Source organism: Phoxinus phoxinus, assembly GCF_949152265.1.
Source record: "Phoxinus phoxinus genome assembly, chromosome: 7".
Lineage (NCBI taxonomy): Eukaryota > Metazoa > Chordata > Actinopteri > Cypriniformes > Leuciscidae > Phoxinus > Phoxinus phoxinus.
In genome coordinates, this window is record NC_136882.1 from 14,853,979 (window position 1) to 14,867,629 (window position 13,651).

The 13,651-nt window shown below is 36.8% G+C and overlaps 2 protein-coding genes across 6 annotated transcripts in view; one reads left to right on the forward strand and one right to left on the reverse strand.

Annotated features, from left to right (window-relative positions):
• st6gal2a (ST6 beta-galactosamide alpha-2,6-sialyltranferase 2a) overlaps positions 1 to 12,989 on the forward strand; it is a 77,823-nt gene extending 64,834 nt beyond the window's left edge. For all 3 annotated transcript variants that reach the window (XM_079618996.1, XM_079618997.1, XM_079618998.1), the window contains exon 6: positions 9,559 to 12,989. In XM_079618996.1, coding sequence (XP_079475122.1) covers positions 9,559 to 9,806 — 248 coding nt within the window. In that variant the 3' untranslated portion in view covers positions 9,807 to 12,989. The remainder of the gene's footprint in view (positions 1 to 9,558) is intronic.
• tmtops2b (teleost multiple tissue opsin 2b) overlaps positions 1 to 13,651 on the reverse strand; it is an 80,869-nt gene that overhangs the window by 14,280 nt on the left and 52,938 nt on the right. The window contains exons 4-5 of one of the 3 annotated variants that reach the window (XR_013798372.1): positions 7,054 to 7,316; positions 5,071 to 6,934 (exon numbers count right to left, since the gene is read on the reverse strand). Coding sequence is in view for 1 of the 3 variants with exons in the window: in XM_079618999.1 (XP_079475125.1) it covers positions 6,923 to 6,934; positions 7,119 to 7,316 (210 nt within the window). In the remaining 2 variants the exon portion in view is untranslated. Of the gene's footprint in view, positions 1 to 5,070; positions 6,935 to 7,053; positions 7,317 to 13,651 lie in introns of those variants that run through there. The other 2 variants (XM_079618999.1, XR_013798371.1) reach the window with 2 other exon arrangements.

Here is a 13,651-nt window from a genome sequence, read left to right on the forward strand (position 1 = left end):
CCATTTACATAAAGACCAAATACATTTAAATTTTGTATTTTTACACTGTGATTTGTTCTATTTATTAAAACCAAATCTTATCAATTTAGTGTTTTTGCAAATTTTTGCATTTATTTCAAAATATTAAAGGCAGTAACAATTTAAACAATGTATTTTATTTGTGAACTGATGTTCAGCTGTTACTTATTTTCATCCGTCATCAAGCTCTGTAAACACTGGTCACAGACACGAAGATGTACTGTAGGCTGCCTTTAATTTCACCAAGCTGATTGCTCACAAAAAACCAACAATTATGTTTTCAGGCCATTTCAAGTTTGATTTTGACATGACACAAAGCAGTGATATCTAATTGGGTGAGTTGTTTACTTCATTTTTAATTAGTTTTCCCATTAACGCCATAATTTTCTTCATTCAGGCCGATTCGAGAATGCACATGAAAACGAGGCAGGATTTATCACACAAACCAATCATATCCAACCATAACCAATCATAGCGCAATGGAGACATTGGCTCCTCTCACACGACTTTCACCTATTCATTCTCAATTACCCCCCCACCAAACCCTCGCACGCTTTAGGGGGTCTGTTAAGTCAATGGGCTCAGGGAAGGCAAGAGACAATCGGCGTCCCGCTGTAACTTATCGCTTTTGGACAGTGTTACTTAGAAAGATGAGTGATGTATACACCTTTTCCACATTTTGTAATATTTGTTTTTTATTTCTGTAATATCGATTATTTTCTCATCCTAATTTTTTTGACTGCCTCCTTTGCCTCCTCGGGGGAAACGCCCCTGGTACACAGAAATCTGAATGGCCATCAGTGAAAAAAAGAAAAAAAATTGCGCTTAAAGGCATAGACGGGTTATTTTTGCGACTGACCTTATGCATTTGTAGGAGTTTCCCTTTCAGACGCAAAATGTATGGAAGGAGAGCATTTAAATGAATAATGCAAGGCGATTTACTAAGGTTTGTGCTCGTCAATTTACTGGTATTTGCACCATTTACCGTCCAAAAAAAGCATTTATTAAACCAGACAGTCCGTGTTCTTTCATTTGCGCGTCGCCAGTAGATCACGGTCAGAACTTCCCACTCCCATCTGCACTTTTTTGGAAATTCGCTCTCGCGCTAATTAACCCTGTTTAGTTAATCTGCCACTTAGACTGCATTAATAAGCCAAACCTTGACAAACTTAACTCTTATGTCAAATGAAATTCAATTCTGGTACAAAAGTGTGAGGAAATACCCCATTTGTGGAAAGTGACCTATATCAGATTGCTAGGTCTGACTTCTGCTTTGTCAGGAGGTTGTGGGATATTTGCTCAGTCTGTTTTGGCCTAAACCACAGAGAGAGTAGCAGATGGACAAATCACATTTTCATCCAGCAATGGAGCTTTTCAACCTAGAGCTTAGAAGAGTCTGACCCACATTCAACACCAGCAAAATCACGAGGTTGCAGAATTCATTATAATGTATTAAAGTCATGGAAGGGAAATAGTGATGGATCTTTTCTTCTGTATTGTGACATACATTTGAGGGTAACGGATTATCGAGTAGGGCGGTGACTTGATTCTATCCATCGGTTTTTGATTGGATGGAGGCAGTTTTGAATGTTTGCTTGCATTCAATCGTCAGAAAGGGACAGGTGTATGCGGATTAAATGATTGGAGAAGTCTGGGATAGGTCACCAAAGAGGTCTGTAATTTTACTGGAAGGTCCGGTTGTGATATTTCAAACTTGAACAGTACGAGGTCAAATTAAAGTTGGCATGAAACGTTGGAAGTTGTGATTTTGATCTTTTCTTCCCTAATGTGAGTGAAGTGGCTTCTCGAACGAGAAAAAAATGTTGGGATGGGATTTGATTTTGATGCTATAAATGAACTAGATGATCGGTTCACGAGCCGCTTTAACTGAGGCTCTACAGCGATCTGTCAGACACATTAAAGAGCCACAAAACGGTATTTATTGTTTAAATTTCTTTTAAAAAATGACCAAATTTGAAAGGTGAGACTTTGTTTAATATCAAAAGTAACCGAAAAGTAATCTGGACTGTCCTGTCTGTCAGTGTCCTCTATGCTCCGCAATGTATTTGTCACTGCGTAAGAAAATGGTGTGGCGTGAGAGCGGCGTAGCTTGTCGGACATGGCGACAGTAACTAAGGGGGGCGGGTCTTTGCGAACGGTCAATTGATTGAATAGTTGTGGTTTGCTATTGCTGTGATGTCATGTGAGTGACAGGTTGATCCCGCCCTCACGCCAGTAAACGCATCATCAGAGAAGAGATGAGATGATGCTGCAAGAGGGAGGGGAAACTATTGAAAAATGATTGTTCACGGATCAATCATTTATAATAAATACTGCAATATTCTATAAAAAAACAGGATTGGGTGAATTTCCATTTCATGCCGGCTTTAAATGATGACAAAGAATGATCCGAGCGCATCTGTTTAGTCTCAATGCCTAGTGTCTCTGGGAGTCTTGCATCTACAATCATTCACTCTCCTCTCCTCATAAACCTTTTTTTTTTTTTTTTTTCATTAAATTATTAATTAGTTGAGTGAAATGCATATTCTAAAGTGATTTTTTTTTTTTTTTTTGTGAAACTATAATATAAAGTTTAAATTAGATATTGAATCCCAGATTTTCTATGCGGATTACTAAACTCCACTATGTATAGGGGTCTTTTCCGTAGGTAATCCGCTTGTTAAGTCTGAAGTCACTGTTTCAGGGTCCAAACGGTCAATCACATGTCAAAAGCAAATAACAAACTATGCAAATATACACTCCCAATGTGCTGTAACAATACAGAAAAATCATCCTAAACGTTATCTCCATACCAAAATCTAAGCTGGCCAGACAGTGATTCATCTTTTCTGAATTGTTAAAACATTAATCTTTAGGACACTGTGAGCCTGAAGTCTGGCAAATTTTGATTTAAACAAATGTGTTAAGTGTGTAAATAATGTATTCATTTTTTTTTTTTTCAGTTTCATTGTAATTTGAGTTAACATTTAAGGTTTGGAATCTTAAGTGGTCACAATGCCACAAACCTTGTGGTATTGTGACCACTGCACATGTTTTATTCATTTTTTGTTGAACAAACCATTGTAATTTGTTTATCTCCATAATGAAATCTCAGTTGGCCAGAGAGTGATTAATCTTTTCTGAATCATTAAAATGTTGGTGTCTGGGATGACATGAGCCTGGAGACTCTAGTGTACACCATGAGGTTGTTAAAAGCTTACCTTAACCCTTAAATGCATGAATATTTTACCAATCATATTTGCATTTTCAGGTATTTAGCAACCTGGATCGATATCTTAACACTGGTGGGTCTGCTGCAATAGTATAAAACTCTCTTGATGTTTTAATAATAAAATAATTGTAAAAAAAAATAATAATAATTACCTTTTGGAATGTGGAAGTAACATTTTCTGTCATCTGGCTCATATTTGAGATCTTTGATTGTGTTCAGTTCTTGCTCTGCAGTAAATCACAATTTCAAGGTTTGCTGATGATACTTCCTATTCTTTTGTTTTCTGCCTGTGGTAATTATTAGCTAAACATCACATCATCGTGGTGTATCAGACATTTCCACCTTGAGGAGTAAGGGTAATTCGCCTTTGGTCAATCTACATTCTAGGGCGTGGCTTAGCCAATCACAGCGCAGCCAAGAACAAGCTCCCACAGAGGTCCATTGACTAACACAGGCGTCTCATATTTTTGGTCTCGGCAGGCTATTACCATCGTAGTGTTATCAAAAATATGGTTAACGTTGTGCATGGGGCATTTGTAACACAGATACGCGTTTCCCAGAGAGGTTGGAGAGGGGTGTCCGTTTTTTTCCCTTCCCAAAACCGAAGTAAAATTCCTGACAAGTGTCGTTTTTGGATTAAACTGTGTGGACGTCCTCACAGTCAGCGAAACCCCTCAAGGATCAACCCAAGCACTTTTGTGCTCTAAGATACATTTTGCTTTTAACCTTACTGTGAAGTTATACTAGTTAGACAGTTTTAGGTTATGATTTCGGTTCTCTACCCTAATTGTTGATACGCTAGCACACACTGCTAATAAATACAACTTTATACTCGCGTAGTCCGTTTGCTTTGTAATAACGATTATATAAGTGAATAGAGAACTACCCAGCTTTGCATGAACAGTGTTGCTCCTTGATATTGTTAGTCCCAGCCTCCGTCTCGATTAGGATATGCGGTGGTTAATTTTTTGACTGTGACCATTATGCTTTTGCCTCTATTTGGATGTCTTGTTGTTGCTTGTGTTTCACCTGTAAGTCTCGAACACAGCCTTCGAACGCATATTGCAGCCCCTTTTGCCTACTTCTATCGGACACTTTATTTGCTGCTTTATAAAAGTTTGATAATTTCAGCAGGAAGAGCCGTCACAGCATAAGCCATGTTGATACCAAACCAGAGCCCAGATGAAGTTGACGGACGTAGCAACAGTAACTAAGGGGGGCGGGGCTTAGCCAAAGGTGAATTGCACTTGAGTCATCAGTGATTCAATTATTGTTGTGCAGAAATATATATAATTATACTACATAGCCTGGGTCCCTAGCGACTCAGGCTATGTAGCTATGACCCAGGCTTTTTTCTTTCTTTTTTTACTAAAAATCTATTAGAAAACACACTTTTATGTATATATATTTGTATTATATTGTTAATGATGAATAGATTGAGAACTAATAAGGTTTATGTCTAACTTTAAAAATGAATGAGGGGGAGGGTAGTGAATGACGCCCCGGGCCGATAAAGCTCTGAGGTATGGGTTTAAGGGTTAAAGGTGTGCTATAAATGAATAGTACTCTTAAATGGCTATTGAGATGGTATTCATTCTTGAAACTGAGAGGAAGCTCGGAGCCAGAAACGATATTCGATACTTCATTGTGAGTTAACAAGCGGATACCACTGAGTTTGAAAGTGGATACATATTTGTTTGAAAATGTATATTGTGGCAAGTCTAGCATGGTGCATAGTTTTGTACAGTGGGAAACCAGTTATAATTTCTGGTTCAGAAAGGTTTAGAAAAGGTTTATAATTCAAACACAATTCACAATCATTGAATAGCTGTTAATGCCTCTCTGACTTTATAAAAATCACAGACAGGTTCTCGTAAATCATAGACTTCTGCAATCAATTGGTGGTTTTCATACATTGATCTGCGTTTATACAACGAACAAAATGGCTCAACAATTTGACAGGCAAATATCCATTGTGTAATGTCATGACAATTATTGATGTGGCTACTTTCTTACAAATAGACATATTTAAATGCAGAATGCTCACATTGTCCCTCTTGATGCGTTTGGCACTTTCTACACAATCCGTTCAGCATTCTAGCGATGGAAGTGATGTTCATGAGGTCGAGCAGTGTCATTGAGTCCTTAATAGACACTATTCATCCCCAGGCATACATTCAGCACGTTACAAACGTTTTAGTTTTTTGAAAATCCCTCTGAGAATGAATTGTTCTGGATCCCCAAGTGAGTCTTTCATACCGGTGTATGATGCATAATGTGTTTGATCTTTTAAGATGAATGTTCCCTCTGTGGAAATGGTTCTTTACTTATTGCGTTGTTCCTGAAACACTGTCGTTGTCACAGATGTGAAGTGCTCTGGATCAGCGTGCCTCCAATTTTATTCTAGAACTTTTATTCTAGTTTTCTATACATCAGTGACCTGGGCTCAAGACTGCAATAGAACTCATCATATGATACATAACTGGGAGAAATGGAACAATATGAGGTATGATGGAACGGATAAGAGTGGAACAATATGAGGTATGATGGAACGGATAAGAGTGATCTCTTTGGTATTGGTAACAAATAACTGTTATTTAAAAAAAAAAAAGTGTTCTTAGCAAGAAAAAAGCCTATTGTTACACTCAAATATAATATATAATTCATGACATGTAAATTCTTTCAGTACTATGCAATATGGCTCATTTTTTTCCTTCAGAGTTTGTATGACAGACATATAACACAAAGGAAATACTGCTCAATGCCTTGTGCAATATCAGCGAGGTCAAAACTTGTTCTTCATGATGACAGTTTCAATGATAACAATTGACTAGTTCAAATGAATCATTGACAGAAAGAAACTCTTCATTTTAAACCGTTAAAGCCAATAAAAGGATATATCAAATAAATGGAAAAAGCAGGGCTGCAAATACTTCAATAATTTATTAAATCTGTAGATATTCCACGTATTGCCTAATGTGCAAATTAAGTTGAAAAAAGCATCCTTCACATGTTGTGCAAAAATGGTTTCAAATACTATACAAAAGTTAAAATATATTGTGCAGATAAAAAAATAAAATTAAAAAAAAGGTTTCGTTTTGAAAAGCAGCAGAACAGTTAAAGTACATTTGAAATCATAAATTGGTGTTTTGGTCTTTTAGTACATCTAAACTTTTTTGGCTTGGTAAGGATCTTAGTTTTTTAGTTTTTTTTCTCACCAAGGCTCCATTTTATTTGATCAAAACAGTGTTAATACACTAAAAACTGTAATATTGTGAAATGATCACAATTTAAAATAGGTTTTCTCTTTTAAATATATTTTAAAATTTCATTTATTCCTGTGCTGGCAAAGCTGTGTTTTTAGCAGCCAGAATTAGGTTCAAAAGATCAGCTTAATAAAAGTATTAATTTCTTTCAAATTAAATAAATAAATAACTTGCTGTCCGCAGTATTTTGAATGGTAGTGTATATTTGCTTGTTTATGTGTTAAAGGATGACAAAAATAAATTCTTAGCAGATGTACACAGCACTATACCAGTCTTACTCTTCCGAGACAGTATAGAACCATTTTCTGTTGGGACATTTTTTTCATGTATCTTGCAATAAAAGAGCATAATTTAGATTGTTGCTGTTGTTGTTGTTGTTGTTGTTGTTGTTGTTGTTGTTGTTTTTTCATTGATGCAGCTGTAAAAGGAAGCATAGGAAAAGGAAAACTGTGGTGAGTGAATGAGTTGTCTAGTTGATGGAGAAGGATAAAAAGACCAAGGCCAAGACCAAGAAAACCAGTGGAATGAGACTGTTACATTCAGTAAAACAAGGCAGGGTTGACGATCATCCTGGTCTGGGATGGCTCGGGTTAAGGGCTGACCTCTGGGGGGTTGGTTCTCTCTGTGGCAGGAGTGCTGCAGTTGTGGATGCCGGTGGAGATCTGGGCGGTGCAGGCGACAGTGTTACTGTAGACTCTACGGTTGAGCTGGATGACCGTGGTCTTGGAGGGCATGGATGTGTGACCATTCTGCATCAAACTCTTCTGACAGCAGAACAAGATGCGGAAACACCTGTAGAACTTTAGACAGAGAGAGGCACTTTAGACCTGAGAAATGCAGTCAACGGTCTCAAAAATGTAAAGGCTTTTCAAACAGAGTATGGATATTTACTGCTGATTTTTGGCCAGAAAATGTTTAAAAACTATGTTTGCAGTGCATGTTAAATTAAAGTGCAGTCACACTAGCAAAAAAGGTCTGTGATTTATTATCAATAGAGTAGCGGTGCATGAAGCACCATTCACACAGAAATTCCTTTCAAACCAAGTGTTTTTCTGTACACAAGGCCAACTTAAACACGGGCGAAATCTGCTTGGGGAACGTTTTCGCACTCACACAACACTCCTGATAGACTCCTGATCTCGCAATTCTGACTTTATAACTCTCAATTGCGAGTTTATATCTCGAAATTCTAAGAAAAGTCAGAATTGTGGAATAAAATTTGCAATTACATTAAAGCGTAACTCTCACCAATATGCAACCTAGGGTCTTTTTGTGAATCTACCCGAGTCAGACTTTCATGTAAAAGCATAATTATGATGGAAATGCCACTTTTAAGATTGACCCTATTAGGGCTGTGCGATATTGAAGAAAAATGCGATATGCGATAACTCCTTAAATAATGCGATATTCAATATGCGATACGATAATGCTTAAAGTGTGTAAAATAAACTTAAATTATCTTTAAAATATATTTAAAATTATATAACCTACATGTGTTTCACATTCTTTTTATGACAAGAAAACATCCTTATAACTTCTGAAAGTGAACATCAAGGTTTTACTGTAGCATAAGAAGTGTTATTTTAACATCAGTGTAAACCAGGTTTTCAGGTTATCCTACATTAGATTTATTTAATAAAAGATACTGAATCATAAAATATAAAATAAAACATTGCTTAGTTTTCATTAAATATATCCTGATACTTATTAAAGCTAAAAAAATATGTCTTTTGTTCATGACCCCATTTATTGCAAGCTGTTGCGATATGCATATTGCGATATATACATTTGCGATATTTCGATAAATTCGATATAGTGCAGCCCTAGACCCTATTTTCGTTTTCGGTCAAATTGCCTTTTGAATGGGAGTGCTAAGGGCACTACTACAGTATGATAGCATCAAAACCGCTATTTTTAAAACACTAAGGCGGCTCGACACAACATGAAACTGTGCTTGAAGTATCACCAGGGGCTCTACACATGAACTCGAGCATTGAGAACATTGCTTGTGTACACAGAGTTTACTAAAAAGAAAGGTTTTGAACAACTCACTGTAGCTGTTGTTGTTTCCGGCCGCCGGCATTTTGTCAGTCAAAAATAGTCGATCTCCGAATGATGGTGATACTTAGAGCAAATCTTCATGTTGTGTCGCGCATTCTTGGTGTTTTAAAAATAGTGATTTTGATGCTATCATAGTAGTGCCCCTAGCACTCCCATTCAAAAGGCAATTTGACCGAAAACTAAAAATACGGTCAATCTTAAAAGTGGCGTTTCCATCCTAATTCTGCTTTTACATGAAAGTTTGACTCGGGTAGATTCACAAAAAGACCATTGGTTGCATTTTGGTGAGTTACGCTTTATTTTTTTGTTCTGTGGCGAAAACAAGCTTCTATAGAAATATTATTGATTTTAGTAAATGGGTTGTCACAGTTTGAGTTTGTGAATTAGTGATTGACCTATATGGGTTTTCCATTGTGGCTATGAGTCATTCGCTGTTGAATTAGACCACATGTTCGCTCTGATATTGCAGTTTATTTTCCAGAAAAAAAGTTGCACCATCAAAATTTGCATTGCTGAGAGAAACAAAAAAGTCACAGATAAGTTGCATCTGTGTATGTCACAATTGTATTATTTCATCCAGTAATGATGTAAAGAAACGGTAAATAAAAATAAAATAAAAACTTCACATATTATGAACACTACACATGTAAAAAAAAATCACAACTAGTTCCCATCATTTCCGCAACAAATTTAAATGTAACTCCAGAACCAAACAGGAAAGACTATAAATGATTGCACCATTCATTATAAACATTTATTATAATAAACTACTGGTAGAGATGTGCTAGAAGCTTGTGCTCACTACTGCTCTCGTCTGGCACGAGTTGCGCATGTTTATCGTGCTTGACGTTAATAGCATTACATAAGTCACTTACGCATTGAAGTCGCAGCATGTTTCCGGTTTCTCTTGCCCTCAACCCTAAGCTCATGTGGCTGTGTGTGGGCTTGCTTTGTTAACATCTAGTTCTGTGTGTGTTTCAGGCATCCTACTGATGATGTCCTTATGCGAAGAGGTCCACGTGTACGAATACATTCCTTCGCTACGGAAGACGGATCTGTGCCACTACCACGAGCGCTACTTTGACGCCGCCTGCACTTTGGGAGCGTATCACCCCCTGCTCTACGAGAAGATGCTCATCCAGCGCATGAACGTCGGATCAGAGGAAGACCTCAAACGGAAAGGCAAGGTCACGCTCCCCGGTTTCAAGAACGTTCACTGTGAGCCCTGAACAAAAAGACGCAATAACAGACTTTGTAAAGCAGAAGAGCTCTGCAGACCGACGCAGGACACGGCCGAGCCAGCTTTAAAACGGACAGTGTTATCTAGAGTATTTCTGCGGGGCAAAAACCTTCTGCTGTAGTTCAACTCAAAAATGCATTTCCTGAGCCTATGCTTAAATAAAAGATGCGAGAACAGCAATAGACGTGTCGTGAGAAAAGCTTTTTGTTTAAGATCTGTGGATTTTCTTGGTGTTGAAAGCCATTAAAAAAAAAAAAGAAGTCGTTTTTAAATTATTTTTAATTGAAACTCTGTTTTTCACTGGGTTGGAAGTATTAGCAGTCACAGACACTGAAAGCCACACTGTCGAAAGCAAGCATTCACTAAGGCTAGATTTATTCTGACTAAAACTGAGCTTTATCGATCTGTCCGTAGTTTTTTTCTTTCTAACATAGACAGATCTAAAGCTTCTCGCCATAACGTGATTGTTTTTTTTAGGGTTTTTTTCTAAATTCGGTGTTGTTTTCTGATGTAATATACATTGTGCCACATTCACAAGCCTCTTTGAGAATGTTTTGCTCTTCCCGGACGTCTCGCTGAACCGCGGCAAATGAATCAATAGTTTTTAGAGTACTTTACAGACATTTACCTGTTATTGTACAAATCGACTAAAGGAGTTTTTGAATGTGACCGCGGTTCATTTTGAGTCTCTTCTAGTGGTTTCATGCTTTGAAAAAGTGTCAAGACAGGTGGTTTACAGAAAATAGAGTTACCGTTGTTGAATCAGGATTCGATTGCTTGTACTATGGACTCATCGCAGCTCTGTAAATCTAACCTGGGACTTTAAGGCTGCTGGCAATATAACATGTGTGGTGGTGATATTAAATGTTAAGGTTTTTAATGTCTTGTAGCCCCTAGAATCAGGAGACTCCCGCCGGAGTCTTCTTTAAAAGCGAATGACTTACCAGAGCATCTTTGCGTTGTCTTCTCTTACATGTACAGTTGTTGATTTGAAGCGATTCACTTTGTGGTGCGACTTTTCTACAGAAGGTAAAACTTGAAGGTTTGTTATTTACTCGTGTGCATTGTTTCAATGTGTGCCATTCGAATTAAAACAGAACTGATTTTTTTCTGTAGATCCGGTGAGGAGAGCTAACGTCTGTTTTAATCGCTGTTGTATATTGTAGAAGTAAACTAGTAATCGGTGATTTCACTCAGGAGCTCACGATACTCTCACCAGGGTGAAATACTTCATCTTCCTTCTAGTCCTACGGTAGGCTGAGGTTGTAAAGCAAATATTTGACCTTTACTCTGTCCTGTTTCCCCATGTTGGGGGATTGTAGATTTAGAGATACTGAAGAGTGACTTTTTTTTTTTTTTACTGTTGAATACTAAAATAGGTTTACTGTAAAATTCCATGGCAGGTTTAGAGCCTGTGAACCTGCAGTGTGTTATCATCTCTATATGACTCATTTTTGGAGCCGGCCGTGGTTGTCGGGCATGATGTGTGACATCACACTCACCTCCAGTCTGTGACGGACAGATAATTAAATGTGGGTTTTTTTGGGGCCTTTTCGCCACTTTTTATTGGAAGGGTAGTGGAGAGGACTGGAAATGACTGGGAGGAGAGCATGTATGCTTTTAGTTTCAAAGTTTGGGGTCAGTCAGATGTCGCTTATGCTCAAGTCGGAATTTACTTGATAAAATATAAAGTAAAAGCAGTAATATTGTGAATTATTTGTACAATTAAAAAAAAGTTGTTTGAATTTTTTTTTTTTAGCAGGCATTCTTATCAATGTTGAAATCAGTTTTGATTTTTGTGGAAATCAAGATATTGTTTTTCATGATTACGTGAAATAACAGTATTTATTTGAAATAAAAAATATTTCGCGACATTATAAATGTCTTTACTGGTCACTTTTGATCAATTTTGAGGGCAGGGTTTTTTTTTTCTTCTTTTGTTCAATGGAACTTTTAACTTGAGCACAGCATTTTTTGAATGGAGACTGCAAAAGACGCGAGTGCAGCGGTCAAACGCGTCCAACTAGCGTGTTTCTCATATAAAAACAATGAAAAAGTAGCACCGTGGAATAGAAAATGCGTTTTTTTTTTTTATTACACTGACCCCAAACTTTTGGAGAATGGTATACGTTAATCGTTTGGCCAAGGCTCTCCCAGACCATTTTTTTTCTTCTTCTACATGATGGCCAAATGGTCATATGACCTTATAGAGGGACTAAAACTCTGCCTTCTACTTTCTCTTCAGTCTTTAAGCATCCTGCGATCCGAGGCAGAGTCGTATGTCCTTCCTCTGTGAATGTCTTTTCCTAATCCTTTAACAAGGTGTTTTAGCGGCATGAACTCTGTCTGTCTCTCGCCGAGAAGAGACCATGTGACCTGGAGATACGGCCGTTTTAAGAGTATTATTTGAAGTGTTTTCTGTAAATTGTTTGGTTTTTCATGTCATTGGGTGATATGACTACTTTCGGGGAGGGGGGGGTTGGGGTGTACAATACAGTGCACAGAGCATGTGACAAAGCGGGGCTTGTTAGTATTCATGGTAAATACCTTAATGTTAGGATTTAGCCTGTAATGGGAAATATGAGCTGGGTCTCTAGGTTTAGCTCTGTTTTGAGCTTCTGATCTTTATTACTGAAAAGAGGAAATGCAGGTGATTTGACTGGCAAACTTCAATGTTGTCTCCTAGATGTGCACAGTACGATTCTGAGGATAATGTGCGGTTTTCCTGAGTTTGTGTGTGAGAATGTTTGAATGGTACTGTATCTGTGGTGCTGTGTATATGTGCCAACTTTCCTTAATTTAATTGATTTGTCTTTCTTCTGTACCCTTCCTTTTTATAAATGTCCTTTCTGTATCGTACTTTCTATCTTTTTTGTTTCTTTCTGTAACCACACAGCCTTATATATTATTTTTCTTCCCTGCTACTACTATATGTTATATCTGTGAAAGTATTGATCTTTAGACTGTAAATATCTGCAATTGTCTATTACAGGCCAGTTCACTTTCAAAAGCCATAGGATGTTTTATAATGTTTATTTCTACATATGTTAATACACATTTGTCATTGAGCTCATTTTTAAACCACTATATGAGTGTGTGTTCTTTTGACCATTAATTCTATAATAAAAGCTTGACCTTTCCTTGACCCAGTAAAATATTGTGTGTGCTACTTGTCAATTCCTTGTCCCTCTTCTGGTTGTTTTTGTAAATCTATCCAGATTTGACAGAAAAAAAAAAATATTTGTAATATATTTTATAATTATATTATAATATATTATAATTTTCTTTATTCTTTCAATTATTTGCTAAAGCAATGGTTCTCAAATAGGATGATTTGAGCATTTAAAAAATTCATTATTATTAATCTATTAAAACAAATTATTATTGAAATATGGGGGGAGGGGGGAACTGAATCTCTTCACCGATTTTATTGAAGAACATTCAGTGAAACTTCAGCAATCAATCACAAAATGTATCATGGTTAATTAATTTTATATATGAATACTCAGTTTCTTTTAAAGTCACCATGAAATCAAATTGACAATTCTTATTTTTTATGGTTTTCTTATTTTATTTCTTATTTTCTTGGTTTTTATGTAGTGTGATTTATCCGTGTTCATCATCATCGTATTTAAATTCATGTACCCTCGTAATCTTTAATCAAAACTGCTTTAATTTAACTTCCATTTAATGCCAACTTAATAAAAAAAAAGTTTGAAAACAAGCAGCTTTTTCGTAATTGCAGCAAAAAAAAACTTCTGAGAAGATTTATACATGCATTAAAGCCCTAGTAGTTACTGTGTATGAAATGTATATGATTTAGTTTGTGCTCTT